The sequence below is a fragment of the Choloepus didactylus genome, chromosome 23 (assembly GCF_015220235.1).
Source record: "Choloepus didactylus isolate mChoDid1 chromosome 23, mChoDid1.pri, whole genome shotgun sequence".
Lineage (NCBI taxonomy): Eukaryota > Metazoa > Chordata > Mammalia > Pilosa > Megalonychidae > Choloepus > Choloepus didactylus.
The window spans coordinates 1,509,788-1,526,443 of NC_051329.1; the positions used below are offsets into that span (position 1 = coordinate 1,509,788).

General features: G+C 43.7%; 1 protein-coding gene across 6 annotated transcripts in view; it reads right to left on the reverse strand.

Moving 5' to 3' along the window:
- LOC119519150 (splicing factor SWAP) overlaps window positions 1–16,656 on the reverse strand; it is a 101,765-nt gene that overhangs the window by 25,084 nt on the left and 60,025 nt on the right. For all 6 annotated transcript variants that reach the window (XM_037816618.1, XM_037816617.1, XM_037816619.1 and 3 more), the window contains exons 12-13: window positions 6,004–6,234; window positions 4,668–4,858 (exon numbers count right to left, since the gene is read on the reverse strand). In XM_037816618.1, the coding sequence (XP_037672546.1) occupies window positions 4,668–4,858; window positions 6,004–6,234 (422 nt within the window). The remainder of the gene's footprint in view (window positions 1–4,667; window positions 4,859–6,003; window positions 6,235–16,656) is intronic.

A 16,656-nucleotide genomic window follows, 5' to 3' on the forward strand; every position in this document is an offset into this window, starting at 1 on the left:
CTACATAATAAAGGAGGCTTTTTAAATTAGTGGAGAAAGGATGGTGTGACTTTTTGAATGGTGTTGGGACAACTGTCTAGCTATATGAAGGGAAAAATATCTCTCCACTTTGTTCCTTACACGAAATAAACCCCACGTGCGGTGGATCAAAATGCGCAGTGGAAAAAACGATTGCAGTGCTGGCCACAAGGAGCTGAGTCAAGCTGGTGGCGACAGAGACAACTGAGAGAAGAACAGGTCAGGGGTGTGGGGGCAGTTTGTGGGGAAAAGCACAAATGACCAAAAAACACTCAATGCCATTAAAACAGAGATGCCATTTTCCACCTACTGGACAGACAGTGTTAGCAGGGGTGTGGGGAAAACAGTTATTTTCATATCCTATGGAGGCAGCAAAAACTGCTACAATCTTTTCGGAGACCAATTCAGCAATACTGCAAACCAATAAAAAGCACAGAAACTTGGATTCCGCAATTCCACGGCGAGGAATTGAAGCCATGGCTGTACCTGGTGAAGTATAGCAAGTATATAAGCTTTTCCCTGCAGCAAAACCCTGGAGAAGGCTGACACTTCCAACAACAGGGAGGTCACACCAGCTGGTGTGTTCCGGTGTTTGCCTAAGGGGAGCACGGCAAGTGCTGGCAGCCAGTCCCCAGCCAACACTGACGTGGAGCCTACGACACGCCAAGCACCACGCTAGGCAATGGCATGGAAGGATCTCTAACAGGCATGCGGTGTGGGCCCAGTATTGTAAAATTGTAAATCTATAGACAGATGAGAGAGAAGATTTTCCCCCTCAAGGAACAGACAAGAAACTGAAATTGCAATAGCGTTCACCTTGAGGAAAAGAAGTTGGAAAAGACTTTTACTCTTCATTTTATACCCTTCTCTAGCATTTGAATTCTTAAAATCATATGTAGCATTACTTTCATAAAAGTAAAGTGAAAACTACAAACTGCCCTTCTTTAAGTCAATTAAAGGGCACTACGGCTGTCTGAAATGAATTTCAGACACGAGGAAGTAGGCTGTCTGCTGTGGCCAACCCAGCCCCCTGGGAAGCGTGCCGACACCCCTGTGGGTCTGGCTGTGGGGGTGCTGTCTTGACCCCCTCAACAGGACCCCGAGGGGCCCAAGCAGCACTGCCTCAGGTCCTTCTGGTCTAAACTGTCTGCCTTTCATACCGTAATTATTAAAGACAACTTCCCATTTAATTACAAGCATTGTTAGTTCAAAGCAGTTAGACATTTAGCATCATCTGCTACGAACATCACATTTTTGTTGAAATGGTTTAGTAGCTACAATCTGTATAATTATATACCCAGAAACCATCCAAATGATTTAAGAAAGGGCATGACTCATTTTCATGTACTAGAGAGTCAACACAAACCTCTGAAAACAGGACAGGGCAGAAGTCCTAGGGGCAGCCATATAGGAAAGAGGTGGCTGGCTGTGGCCCCTCAAGTTTAGGAGGAAAAATTCTGGGAGCTGTCACTCGAAAGGACAGAAGACTGGGAAAGACTGGATTCATGGCGATGATTCTAGCTGCGACTGAGATTTCATTAAAACAGAATTTTACTAGGAGATACAGATGTAAGTACGTAATGTAATTGGTTCAAGTATTCTTGCAGATGTCTTTTAATCAAACCCTTTATTTACCACACAAATGATATAAATAAGGAAACAAAAATGCACCACTCACATTCCTACCCCTGCTTTTTTACCATTTCCCTCCCCTCCTTGCTAGCTCATGCCCTTCACAGCTGTTACCACAAAAGCAGAGGTATCTGGTCCTCCCCTCCTCACATCAAAAGCACTCTCCTGTGTCGTCCTGACCGGCATGGTGAGCAGCTGCACCTGGCCTGCCCTCCCTGTCGCCGGGGCCTTCGCGGAGTCGAGCAACGACCACCCACTGTCTGCTGTGCCTCTCTCGAGTGAGAAGGCTGGAGGGGCCAGAGGGCCCGTGGGTTGTGGCGAGACTCCCACACCCTCCAAATTTCCGGGGCCCAGCACCAGGCGGGACGCCCAGCGGGAGAGACCGCCGACGGCTCTCAGAGGGCACAGCGGCCAGCCCACACGTCACGCCACGGCATTCCACAACTCCACAAGCCCTCACGACAACTTAAATTCACTGTCTCCCAGTTCAGTTCAGGGTGTACTTTTTGAGGCCTCTTGCCAGATTTGATAGAATTTCAGACTAATTTCAGAGACAAGAAAGTTGACTCTGCCTTCAGCAGAATGTTAAAAACCAGAATGCTATTTTCCATGGAAAACCAAACAAACCAAACTACTAAATTCAGTGAAAATTAGTTAGAAATAACAGCCCCAGATCTTTGAAATATCAAAGTAATTAAGTCAAAAAAGCAAAGGGAGTTTTCTACACTAAAGGGACAAGTGGCTACGGAAGACGCTTTCAGGACACCTGGAGGACACTGACCGCGGCTGCGTATTCCAGGGCCCGGCGCCAAGGTGGAGCCTCCGTGACACGGCGAGCTGGCTCTGTGGGGCAGGGGCCTTGACCTTAGGAGACACAGCCTGGGGCACGTACGGGAGCTGTCAGGGTGTCTGCAATTGACTCTCAAACGGCTCAGGGGAAAAAAGAGTGACCAGCACGTGAGCGCCGAGCACGGAGCAAGGAGAGCACTTGAGGGCACACAAGTGCGGATGTCAGAGCCTGAGGCCTGAGTGCTTCTTGGTCTATTTCAGTTCTTCTGACAGCTTGAAGCTTTTTAAAAAGTAAAATTCCTGTAACACTATTTTTATTTTTAAAGAGATTTGAGGCTGGGAAAGATTTCTTTAAAATGACTGTTTTTAACTGCTCTTAAAATGAAAAAGCCACAATTTTTACCTGTTGCCTAATTTGGGTCTACAACCCATTCTGCTATTATAATTAAATGTAAAGTAGGCCTTTAATGCATTTAAAATTGGGAGACTAGCTATAAGAGGTTCAGTTTGTCACAAGTGATTGATACAAAGACAATCCTCCCTCAAGCTGAATGGATGAGTCATATTTTATTATTTTTCTTATTTTAAAAAAGTTATAGTCTTTTTATCCTGGAGGTTACCCTTATGCAAGCTCCAGCTAGATATCCCAAATGGCCACAGTATGCCAAGCCCTAGGCAACAGTATTACTGAAATACGCAGGTCCCTAGCTGAGACTCCAAAAAAGATTCACTTGCTAAGTTTATTTTCCCGAAACTTAAACCCTCCAGAGTGTTCCTACGCCAGTCAAGTCCTAAAACCCAGAGGCAACGGCCTCTTTAAGAACAACAACCAGATGCAGCCCCCTTCCCATAATGTCAACACCCCTTTTAAACATGAAGAAGTTAGGGTGGTCACTGAGTAGACATCTCTGGAGATTGGGAAAGTGATTAAACTAGAGGAAGGGGTAGCAACAGACAAGATAAGATTTAAAAAAGGATTACAAATACTGAATCTTTATATAAATTTATATAAATATACATATATATTTATATTTTGGATGCTAGGGTATTAGAATAGTTAGAAGGAAATGACAGAAATGGTAGCTTTGTAACCCATAAGTCTTTGAAATTTGCTCTATAGCTACTCATTAAACTGTACGTTGAAAGTTATCACTTTTCTGTATATCTTATATTTCACAATAAGAACTGAAATTGTAGAAATGTAACCTGTAACATTCTTTCAAATCACCTATATAAGTACGTGTTAAATCGTACTTTGAAAATTATCACTGTTTTGTATACATGTTAAATTTCACAATAAAAAATGTGTTAAAAAAAAGTATGGCCTTTGGACCAGATGGAGGTGGTGGTTGCACAACATAGTGAATGTGCTAAATGCCACTCAACTGTTCACTTTGAAATGGGTCATTTTATGTTTTGTGAATTATACTGCAATTTAAAAAAAAGTCATGTCTCTACAATGTTCCTGAACTCACAAAAAATCCCTATATATTCTTGAAATATGATTTAAATACAAAATAAAAGCCAGAGGTGGACCTACTACAAGAGCATATGAACTGGAACACAGAAGTCTCCGCGTCACTGGGCCTGTTTGACGCATTTTCCCAAGGATGAGGGGCTGCCGTGGGGTCAGCACGTCCGCAGCCTGCCCCACACAGCCTCGCTGCAGCTCTGCTGCCGTCGCCATCTGAGGAGGGACTGGGGCCCGGAGAGCCCAAGTCCACAGCCCAGCAGCTTAGCGAGGGGCAGGGCCCAGGCAGTCCTCCTCACGGGTCTGTGCTCGGGACCCCTCTCAGGAGAAGACATTGGCCATCACCTTACTTTACTTTCTTTAATTAAAATCCCGGTGCTGACCTAGACCCCACAGCTGCTGCCGCCAACACCGATGAGCTAACGCAGTCTGTTCTACCATGTTCCATCAACGGGCCTGATCCGAGTTACCAAGAACGCTCCCCCACCGGACCTGAACGGTGTGCCGGAAAGCAGAGACACCTAATCTGAGCTGTCAGGTCCTGTGAACTCTTTGAAAGTGTATCCAACATGTGGAGTGTCCGTGCCTACGTGCAGCCATGGAGGAGTTTCATCGGATCCTTAAGGGAACAGTACGTAAGCCCAGGGAGGAAGAAGGAGCTGGGGGAGCTCATCTCCTCAGCCGGGGCAACAGCACCTACATACTCGCATCAACTGTGCCGCCCCAATAATGCTGCCATGCAATTTCTCTAACTTACCTCTACACTGAAAGGATTCTCCTCAATTTTTCCAACTTCTGCTTCTGCCAGAGGATTTTTTAAGGTTTGTAAAAATAAAGCAGCTTTCCTTTTACGTTCTGCTTGGAGTTGTTTCTCCTTGGATTCCTTAGACGCTTGGGCGAGCTTTTCTCTGGCAGCAGCTGCAAGTCGGTCCTCCAGCTTTTGCTTCGCTTAAGAAATAAACAACAATAAAAAAATTTAGAGCAAGCAATATTTTATCTTGCTATCTTAATTTTTAAAGGTGGCAAAAGGGCCAAAAAAATACAACGCAGCTTTTGAAAAAAAACCTAGTACGATAAAATTTCAGAATAGGTAAACAAATTGGGCAAATAGATTTCTGACAATACAGGTTTATAATTTTTAGTTTTTTGATATTTCACTTTCAAAATCAATCAGCAGGTTGACCACTTCCATCCTAGTGGAAGCTGGAATGATGGAAACCATCAAAATGGTTCTTGTCACAGGATCCTACATATTCACACGACGCAAGGCACACAACACACATGAAGAGTGTTCAATTCCAAATGATCTGATAAGTGGTCTGACTTACACAGTGAGTGCTTACATACACATGCATAAATCCAAATCTGCTTAAGGAGGACAAGCATAGTATAATGCACGCTATTGACATTCAGGCAAATTGTGGCTAAAACATTACCTCTCATATGTGTTGTGTGATCTGTTTGTGTGTATACAGAAACAGCAACTGAAAAGAATCGGTTATATATAAACCACAAAGCTAATCATTAATGACCTAATTAAACACAGAGCAGACTTTATTTTCGCACTGGGGAAGAAGGACCCTGAGTGGTCCCACCCCACGCCACTGGCGACGCAAGCTGAGCCTGCCAAGGCCTCGGGTGCTGTGGTGGTGGCCTTGGCCAGGGAGCCAGCTTGGGCTCATAGCTTCTTCCAGGGCCTGAGGCTCTGCTTTGACACAGCCTCGCCAAGAGGCACCTCCTGGGGTGGTGCATTAACACGAGCTGGGAGCACAGGCGAGCTGTGCACCCCAAGGCTGCAATCAGAGCACAAAGTGCTTCTCCATTAAAGCACTCCACTGGGGTGCACAAGGCCGATGGCAGCCTCTGTGCATTCTCTACAAAGTGCTAAGGGCACTGCAGCTGATGCTGAACGAAGAGCAGCACTCATGACTCTGACAGAACTTTTCAAATGCTCAAAAAAAAAAAAAAAATTTACACACTCCCAACAAATTCCAAACACTTCAGGTTCTAGTTGTCAGCCTCAATACTTTTAGCTTAGATTAATCTTGTATTTATGTACTTTCTTTCAAGAAGTTTAAAATGTATCTACAAACCTTGTTTTGCTTCCAGTTCCTCTTGGCTAAGTTGAGGTTTCTTCTCCTCAACAACTATACAGGGTGGAGCAACAGCTGGACTGACGCTCGTAGCATTGCTAGAACTTTCTTGGCCTTCTTTGCTCTCTTCATCATCATCACTGTCATCGTCTAGCTTAACACGATTTTTTTCCAGGGGAAGCAGATCATTTTCTTTGGCCTTGATGGCAAAGCTTATTGGAGCAAATGAAGCTATTGAGAAAAGGTGAAAATTGTAACACATGGTCAGGCCACTGGCAGAGCAGGACAGAAATGTCTACAGGCCTACAGCCTCCTTGGACAAGCAGTGCAAGGGTGCCGGATGCTGTGGTCCAGGGGCTGATACTGGGTTCGGTTCAGCCTGGGGAGGCTCTGTGATGAGCGCCACACGCAGGGGCAGGGCCGCAGGGGTCCCACCTTGGGCCCCGCCGGACCTCTCCCTGAGAGGAAGGGTGGGGTCCCCGGCATCCAGCCGAATTTGTACAAGGTAAGCAGGCACAATATGTGACTCCACTACGAGAAGGAACCTGAACAAAACTCCAACCGAATGACATGGTCCTTTTCTGCAAGCACACACCACAGAGCCCCCTCCTCTAACAGTAAACATTTCATTCGCACTGCCTCTGTGATGGCGTGTCCTCTACACCTCAAAGAATTAAAAAATTTTTGGTACAATTTTTCTACCCCAGAATATTTGGAAAATTTTATTTAAGAGAAATACAAAGTACTAAAAGGAAACATCTTCTTCCTTGCACCATCCACTTCAACAGAGACTCAATGACTCTCTTTCTCTTTCAGATAGTAAATGGCTCTTAATAACTGCTAACTGATTTATTAAAATACTTTATTTTTCAAAACCGTGAGTTACTATCTGTGAAGGATATTCAGGTAAACCACAATGAAGAAAAATTTTAAATGTACTGCAAACCAGCTGACTGTGAGAGGAAAACGCACTCAGGCAAATAAAAGAACTTGGTGACATGTATGCTGCTGGGCCCCTGAGAACCTCACCTCCTTCATCAGCTCCAGAGCAAGGAAGGAGTTAAAATAGATGCAAAGCATTTAAATATTCTAGGCCTTTGAAATATAATAATCTTTCATCCACAGTCACCTCCTGCTATAGAGAATACCTCAAGATAAGCTATTAAAAGGTGGGAGAGTAATATTTATAAGTTAAATTTAAAAGGAGCAAAATGAGTCTGTACTGATTACACAAATTTATACAATTTCAGGCCTGGTGCACTGTATGTGTACATTCATAATAACCGCCCCCCACACACACACCCCAAAAAAACCCAAAGCTGTAACACTGGGAATTAAAAGTATGTTCTGTAAGGCTACTCAGTATTAACCATTTTGTCATGCTTATGTTTATCTTTCAGATAAAATGGATAAAATGACATGATGTTGGGATTTGCTTCGAAATGTTCCAGGGACAGGCTATGATTGAGATACATTAAATAAGATTAGTCCTGGGGTTAATGGTTGAAGTGGAGTGATGAATACATGCGCGCGCGTGTGTGTGTCTGTGTGTTGTGTTGTGTAGGGTCACTAAAGCATGCTCTACTTTCATGTGTATTTGAAATTTTCCATTAGAAAAATGTTCCATAAAACTAATCCTCTACTGCCTGTAGATTATGGTCTCTAATAAACATAGGCTCAAGGAAATTCTTAAAAGGAGAATCAACTTCACTTAAAATGTTAACTAATCAAAATGACTAAAGGGGCCGGAATAAAATATTAAATCACAAAATTATTTTAAAATGATCATTCCTAAACCATGTCTCCCTCCAAATTAGAAAGGTAAGCAATCAACAAATATTAAAATGAAAGCTTCTCGAGGGCTTTCTAAGTATACTTGTATAAAGCAGCAGCTTAAACAGCACTTCTGCAAACCGAATACAAGGTCGAACGGCACCGCTATTGGATATGTACTGTAAGAGAACGGCCCAACACGCACCTTCTACAGGCTCTATCTTGGTTTAACACTTACAACCCCAGGGGACTGATGCCAGCTGACCAAATGGAGAGGAAGAGACTAACAGGGCTGAGTGCTTACCCAGGGCAAGAGTTGGGAAGCAGAGGACTAGGAGCATTTTTCAACCTCATAACTATTCCTTCTACCAGAGCCTTATCTGCAAACCACACTGAAACCATGAAAAGCACTTCCCATGGTCTTCGGTGGCTTCCCACTGCAGGTCCTGTGCCCTGGTGATCTGGGCCTACCTATCTCTGCAGCAGCTCGTCCTGCTCCTGGCCCGCTCGCAGTGCTCCGGCCACCAGTGCTTCCTCTCTTCCAGCAAGCACACCAGGCCCAGGGCAGCCTCCGAGCTGCTGGCCGGGCCCTCTCCTGCCCGGAGAGCCACCTGGCTCTTCTTATCCATCCAGGATCGGTCCCCCCCATCCTCTCCCCTGCACCCCCAATTCCCGCTTGAGCCGACGTGCCTGTTCACAGCCTGCTCCGCGCAGGGCAAGACCAAGTGTGCACTAATACGTGGCTGGTGCGTTTGCAGACTCATGTGGAGGCTGGCTCAGAGCAGGCACTCAGGAAACGCGCGTGAATGGAGCGACAGCCCAATCCCTCCACCTTCAACATCAATACGCTTCCATTCTAAGGTAACAACCTCGACTGCCAAGCTCCAACTTCAAAATTAATATGCATTCTCTGTAAAATCTGAAAACATACATGAACAAAATGAAAGCCCCACTGCAACTTGTATGTGAGAGAACCGCTGACCAATGGAAGTCCCTTCGTGTACACATGTGTACAGAGCCACATGAAATTTTCATAAAAGAAAAATGGGATTGTACCATACAGCATCATAACTTGCTATTTTCGCTTAACAAACATCTTTCCATATAAATACTGTAGACATGTTTCTTTGGTAATAAATATGGATCATTTAACAAAATGGCAACAGTTCTTAGATAGAGCATGCTAATTTATTTCAGCATCTCCCGTGACTGTTCTCAATTTCCTATCTGGAGAACCCGCCCTGTGGCTAGTATCCGTTACCGACATCTCCGAGAACCACACTTCCGCGGAGCAGGAGCACTGGGGTGAAGGGCACGCACACGCCCACGCCTGCCTGCCCCCCCCCCCAGGAAGGCTGCGGCAGTTACACTTCCACAAACAGTGCACGAGGGTCCCCACACCCCACAGCTGTCCTATCATGGAGAAGTATTTTTTTAACCTTATCAATGTGAGAGAGAGAAAAAGCAGTACCTTGTAAATTAAAAAAAAAAAAATCACCATCTATTTTTCTTCTTTTATGAACTATCTTTTTATGTCTTTGGTCTATTTTTCTCTTGCACTGACTGTCTTTTTTTAACTCATTTATAAGAGCTCTTTACATATACGTATATTAGCCCTCTGTCTTCTAGTACAGTGGAAATCATCACCTCTGATCTTTTCCTCAAACTTTATTTATTCTCTGCCCCAGGCGGTCCTATTACTCTCTCCTTATGATTTACAGCTTTAATTCTGAGAAAAGTTCTATCCAACTCCAAGATTATTAAAAAAAACAACAAAACAAAAAACACCAAAAACAAAAAACAAAAAAATAACTATCTTATTTTCTTCTACTCTAATGGTTTTATTTTTCACATTTAAATATTTACTCTATCTGCAATTATTAATGTCACTGGATGTGATGTTGTAGGGTTCTCATTTTTTTTACCAAACATTTCAGGAAATGTTGATGCTTTTTTGGCACTGACTAAGATAAAAACATGAAAAGTCTCTCTGTTAATCTGACCACTATAACAGAAGGTCTTCTGCTGGAATTGTCACGTCACCATTCCTGGGACAAACCCTGCTTTTTCCCAACCTATCATTATTTTAATACAAAGCTGGCTCAGCTGAAGATGTGAGCACCTCAACTTCTCAGACAGCCAAGCTCTGTGGGGTCTGAAGACCAGGGCTTTGGGAGTGATGCCGTTCCCCAGCCTTCTCGCGGCTCTGCACTGCTTCAACAACACAGGCCTCCCCAGCTCTCGTGGTCTAGCACTTGCCTGCCGTCCCAGCCGACAGCCTGTTCCTAGAGGTGTTTCACCCACCAGTATCTTCTCAATTCTCAGACCTGTGCACTTCTGCTAGTTTCCTCTCTCTGCTTAAAATAATTTTAGCAATTCATTTTCCTTAGAAAATAATATTTTTCAGTAATTTTCAAATTCATTCAAATTTAGGGTTACACATATTACTTTTGTGTACTTATAAAACATCTCTGTGATCTTTTCTTGTACATGATGTTGTGGATTTGAATTTGTTTTTTCCTATACTAAACTTGCATGATGATTGTCTATTTTATTGGTCTCTCATTACTCTCTCACTAATTTCTGCTCTTATTTTTGACTCCTCTTTCCTATTTTCCTTAGATGCATTTTATAGGTTCCTCTTAAAACTCTCGCAAGTCTTTCTGCTCCAGCGTTCGGAAAACTTTTAATTCAAAACTTAAGCTATGTAACTTCATTATCTAGCATTTAATATTTTTTGTAAGTCTAATGTACTGATCTGGGTTTTCTCCCCTGGAAGGACACCCTATTTTTCTACCCTGATGCTTTTTCATCTGTCTCTATCCTTTTCCTTTGAAATCTGAGAAACATTTTGAGCTTGTCTTCTTACCCAATCTGTTCGTTAATTTTAAAATTCAGCAATCTATTTCTAAGCAATCTATTCCAGATGTCAGATTATCAGCTACACTAGTTTTATAGATTACATAATTCTTTTCTTCCTGTTACTTAGAGCTGTCTCCTTTGGGCCTTTTGAATTTTCACACGCACAGTGATTTGTCTGTGTCCTTACCCTTACAGAGAGAGCCAGGTCTATGCTTTTTCACACTGAGAGCTGGGATGGGTTTTGCCAAATGCTGTGTAGATCTCTGTTCAAATTCCTCAGGCTCAGATGAGCACAGAAGGGAGGACTGGATGTGCAGTGCTTTAACCTGCCAGTTCTAAGACTGACCGGGGAGGTGCCCGTGTGGGCAGCTGCCTCAGCTGCAGCTGTGCCTCAGTGCCTGTGCTCCTTCTCTGAGTCTGCTACGGCACGCCCAGGTTGGCTGAGGGGCGGGCACCCCGCTTCCTCAGCTCACAAGCGGAGGGGACAGGCAGGCAGACGCATCTCTAGGGGTGTGGGTACCCACTGCACTTTCTGCAGACACTTGTGGGGTCAATGAGCTGCTGCCCCTTGAATGCCCTGAGCTTGTTCCAGCATTCTGCACCGCCACCCCCACCCCCTGGTGGATAGTAGGCTCCTGGGGAGAATACTCCCTGACTCCAAGGTGTACCTTCCTTCTCTACAAACTAAATTCCATGTTTCTGACTTGTCCTTCAATATTGTCTCTTCTGTACGGTACCCTATAAAAATTCCTTATAGTTTCTGAGAAATGGACATCACCTTCCTCTGGTTCCTAGAGCAATCCCCAGTTTTTTCCCTCTAATTTTTTTTTAATTTAAGAAATTTTATTTTGAGATAAATTCAAACTTATAGGAACAGTTGCAAAAACAGTACAAACCCCATTCATAGAACTCCAGCATACCCCTCCCCCCTCCCCCAATACCCCGATCCACCACCTTTAACATCCTGTCACACCACCATTTCTTTCCCTCCCTCTCTCCCTCCCTCCCTGTCTATCATCCATCATCTATTCCTCTGTCCTCTGAACATATGAGAGCAACCTGCACAAATCTTTGAACAAACAATATAATTCACATATACCTTTCTCATGGACAAGAACATTCTTTTATGCAATCCCATTAAGTGCAGCTAAGAGTTCAAGAAATTCAACATTGATACAAAGCTTACATTCTACATTTCCTATATATATTTTTTTATGTCCCATCTCTGTCCCTTGGAGCCTCCTCTCCTCCACCCTCAGATCCCATCCAGGATCATCCTTGGCATTTAATTGTCATGTACTTAGACTTTTTTTTTTTTTCCCCAATTGTGGAAACATATACAGCCTAAATGTTCCCATTCCACCCCACCCCCAGCATTCCATTAGTGGGATTAATCACATTTAGAATGCTGCAATGCTATCACCTTCCCACCATCCCTTTCTAGAAGTTTCCCTTCACCCCAAACAGAAACCCTATACTCATTTCTTAACTCCCCCTTGCCCCTTCCCCCACTTCTCGGAACCCCTACTCTACTGTTCATCTCTATGGTCATATTCTCTAATACTCTGTGTTTACCATGGGGCTTAAATTTAACATCTTAAATCTATAACAATCTTGTTTTCCTTTGATACCAACAACTTCAATAACACATAAACTGTTCCTATATTCCCTCATACCCCCACCTTTATGTAGTTCTTGTCAAAAATTACATGTTTTACATTGAGTCCAAAACCACTCATTTATCATTACAGTTTATGTATTTTAGATCCTGTAGGAAGTAAACAGTGGAGTTATAAATCAAAAATACTGTAGTATTGGTATTTATATTTACCATATGATCTTTACTGGTAATCTTTATTTCTTCATGTAGTTTCAGTCAATTGTTTAGTGTCCCTTCCTTTCAGCCTGCTCAACTCCCTTTAGCATTTCTTACAGGACTGATCTACTGGTAGTGAAGTCCCTCAGCTTTTTCCTCTGTCGGTAGGGCTCCCTTTAGTAACTGAAGAAGGGCAGGTCTTTTATTAGCAAAATCTCTCAGCATTTGTTTGTCTGTGAAAAATTTAAGCTCTCCCTCAAATTTGAAGGAGAGTTTTGCTGGATAAAGTATTCTTGGTTGGAAATTTTTCTCTCTCAGAATTTTAAATATGTCATGCCACTGCCTTCTCGTCTCCATGGTGTCCGCTGAGTAGTCACAACTTAGTCTTATGTTGTTTCCTTTGTATGTGGTGAATTGCTTTTCTCTTGCTGCTTTCAGAACTTGCTCCTTGTCTTCAGCATTTGACAGTCTGATCAGAATATGTCTCGGAGTGGGTTTATTTGGATTTATTCTTTGGATTTATGGTTTGTGTATTTTATATTGTGTAGAAGGTTCGGGAAGTTTTCCCCAATGATTTCTTTGAATACTCTTTCTAGACCTTTACCCTTCTCTTCCCCTTCTGGGACACCAATGAGTCTTAAATTTGGATGTTTTATTTTATTGATCATATCCCTGAGATCCATTTCGATTTTTTTATTTTTTTCCCCATTCTTTCTTTTGTTCTTTCATTTTCTGTTCTGTGGTCCTCGAGGAGGCTGAGTTGTTGTTCAACTTCCTCTATTCTTGTATTATGAGTATCCAGAGTCTTTTTAATTTGGCCTACAGTTTCTTTTATTTCCATAAGAACTTCTTTTTATTTACTCTTGCAATATCTTCTTTGTGCTCTTCTAGGGTCTTCATGTCCTTTATATCCTGTGCCATGCTCTTCTTCATGTCCTTTATATCCTGTGCCATGCTCTTGTTGCTTGTCTATAGTTCTTTGATTAACTGTGCTAAGTACTGTGTGTCTTCTGATCTTTTGTTTTGGGTGTTTTGGTTTGGGTTCTCCATATCGTCTGGTTTTATCATATGCTTTAAGATTTTCTGTTGTTTTTGGCCTCTTGGCATTTGCTTTACTTGATCCCTAATTTGTCAGAACTGCAGCTTGGTGGCATACACTTTCTATAACCAGCAGATGGCGTCCGTGAGTCACCTATTCCCCTCAAGTCAGTTCTCCCCAACTTTGTCTTTGTGGTGTGTGGGGGTCTGATTCTTGTGGGGTCCAATTGGTGCACCAAGTTTGGGTGTGTTGTTGGTGCTGTCCGCCCTGAATGTGGGGCGTGTGTCTGAGCGGTTAGGGAGGCAGGGCAGCTTTAATAATCAAACCTCCCAGGTGTTCCCGGAGATTTAAGGCTGCTGTAGGGGCCTAAGCCTTCATTTCAGTCTTTCCACAGACTGTCTCTGCCGCTGACCCACAAGTCCTTGGTATTCGTGTAGGGTGCCTGGGATTTCCGAGCGGTTCCCCCTTCCCAGCTGTGCTCTTCCAGGACCTCTGCTGAGGGAGGGCTGTGCCACGTCACAAGTACGCGCCGGCCTCCAGGGAAGCCCTGGGTTGCCAGGCTGTGCAGGGGCGTTCCTAGCCCACTTCAAAGATGGTTGAATGGGATGTGTTAAAATCCCCCTTTTCGCACAGCTCCGCCCTCCCAGCTCTGGGACAATCAGCCGTGGATGCACCAAAGTCCACTGTCCAAGGCCGATATCGTGGCGTGTGTGCAGTGCTGCGGGAAAGACTTCCCATCAAACTGGGTTTCTTGGCGCGGCTGTGGGTCTGGCCCCAGGCAGGAGCGTCACCTGCCCGCTGGGGAGATGGCTGCAAGGAATGCGTTTTTTTTCTCCTTTTGGCTCCCCTCTGCTCCCCTGGTTTCGAGACAATCAGCAGCAGGTGTGGGAAGGGGTATCCTCCACGCCAGACACCGAGGCGTTAGCCCAGCCTGCTCCCACCGTGCTTCACTGCATGGCTCTCCCCATCTTATCTGCAGCTGCTCCCGGGCTTTTTTTTTTTAAAGAACTAGTCCATCTCCAAAGGCCAGCTCACCGTTTCCCCACACTGCATCGTGGCCACGGGGCTTTCAGCTGGCTCACTCACTCGTTTCAGAATGCAGGCTCCTGGTTTCACCAAATGCACGTTCCCTGTGGATTTAGCAGACCCTGTCCAGCTGGTGCATCACTGGAAGTGGTGTTCTGGGTCACTTTCTGGTTTTTATCTAGTATTTTTCACAGAGGTGTTTTTTTGCCCTGTCTCACCTAGCCGCCATCTTAGGTTTTCCCCTTCCCTCTAACTATTATATTCCCTGTGTTAATGCAAGGAGCGTTTGAAACTGACTTGCAAGGGTGAGAGATTGAGCTCAGGTCACCTCTTAAAGGGAGAGGCACAAAGACACTTTTTAAATTTCCTAAATGGCTGGATTTCCCTAGTTAGTCATTCTCCATGTCTATTTTGTTACTCTTAATGATTGCCAGTCCCATCAAAACACTCTCCAGGCCAAGGAGAAGAATTCCTGAAATTTCAGGCCTGTCCTGCCATTTGCTGCATCCACTCCACCTTCCAGCTGACTCCTGCTGCAGATTCACGCTCCACCCCGACATGAATAAGCACCCCCTCTTCTACTTCTCCAGTTATGTTCCAATTTCAGGCCAACGATTCTGCCCAAATCTCCAAAATTGTTTCTCTGCTTCAATCTCGTCAAAGTTGCCAATTAGATAAAGCTATTACTCTGCTCTAAAGCCTGAGAAGGCATCCACTGCCACAGAATGAAGTCCAGCGAGCACAAGGGGAAGGCAAAGCCCCCCGACCCAGCCAGCTCAGGTGGGCTGTGGGAAGGTGGCAGGGGAGGATGCTCCAGGAATGAGTCCCTCCACCAAAACGATGACCAAACAGGCAGGAATGGTCTCAGTCAACTTTTTTGAAACTCTAGAGTTGAGCAGAACACTGTACAGCATCCAAGGAAGAGTGGAGAAAGAGGCTAGTAAATTACAGTAAAAACAGCAAACTGCTCGCTCTGAGAGGCAGTTACCATAGCCCAGCCCCCACTCTCGTGACAGGCAGCAGGGGGGTCTGGCTCCTGGTTGGTATAGCTTGCTGGTTCCAGAAAGAGACATAAAAATCCACTTCCACACAATGGAATAGTATTCAGCAGTAAAAAGGAATGAACCTCTGATAATGTGTTGCAACATAGATGAAACTCACAAAGATTATGCTAAGTGAAACAAGCCAGGCACAGAAGAACTCATATTGAATGATTCCAATTACATGAAATTTTCAGAAAAGGAAAATGTATAGAAACAGAAAGGAGATCAGTGATTTCCAGGGGCTGCATGTGGGATTACTTCAAAGTGGATCAAAGACCTAAATATAAGTGGTTACTACAATAAAACTCTTACAAGAAAACATAGGGAAATATCTTCAGGACCTGGTAATAGGTAATAATCTTTTAGATTTTATACCAAAGGCAAAAGGAACAGAAGAAAAAAATAGACAAAATGGACTTCATCTACATTAGAAACTTCTGGGCATCAAAGACCATCACCAAGGAAGTGAAAAGATATTCTTCAGAATGGGAGAAAATATTTGAAAACCATATATTTGATAAAGGTTTACTGTCCAGAATATACAGAGAACTCCTACAACTCAACAACAACAAAAAAGACCAACAGCCTAATTTAAAAATGGGCCAAGATTGAGAACATCTTCTTGACCAAAAGGGAGATGTGAAATGAAATCCAATAAAGTTTCAGTGGCTGAGAGATTCCGAAAGGAGTCGAGAGGTCACTCTGCTGGGCACCCTCACGCACTATACAGATAACCCTTTTTAGGTTTTAATGTATTGGAATAGCTAGAAATAAATACCTGAAACTATCAAACTCCAACCCAGTAGCCTTGACTCTTGAAGATGATTGTATTACTATGTAGCTTACAAGGGGTGACAGTGTGATTGAGAAAGCCCTGTGGACCACACTCCCTTAATCCAGTGTATGGATGGATGAGTAGAAAAATGGGGACAAAACCTAAAAAAAAAAATAGGATGGGGGGGATGATTTGGGTGTTCTTTTTTACTTTTATTTTTTATTCTTATTTTTACTTCTTCTGGTATGAGGAAAACGTTCAAAAAATAGATTGGGGTGATGAATGCACAACTATATGATAGTACTTTGGACAGTTGATT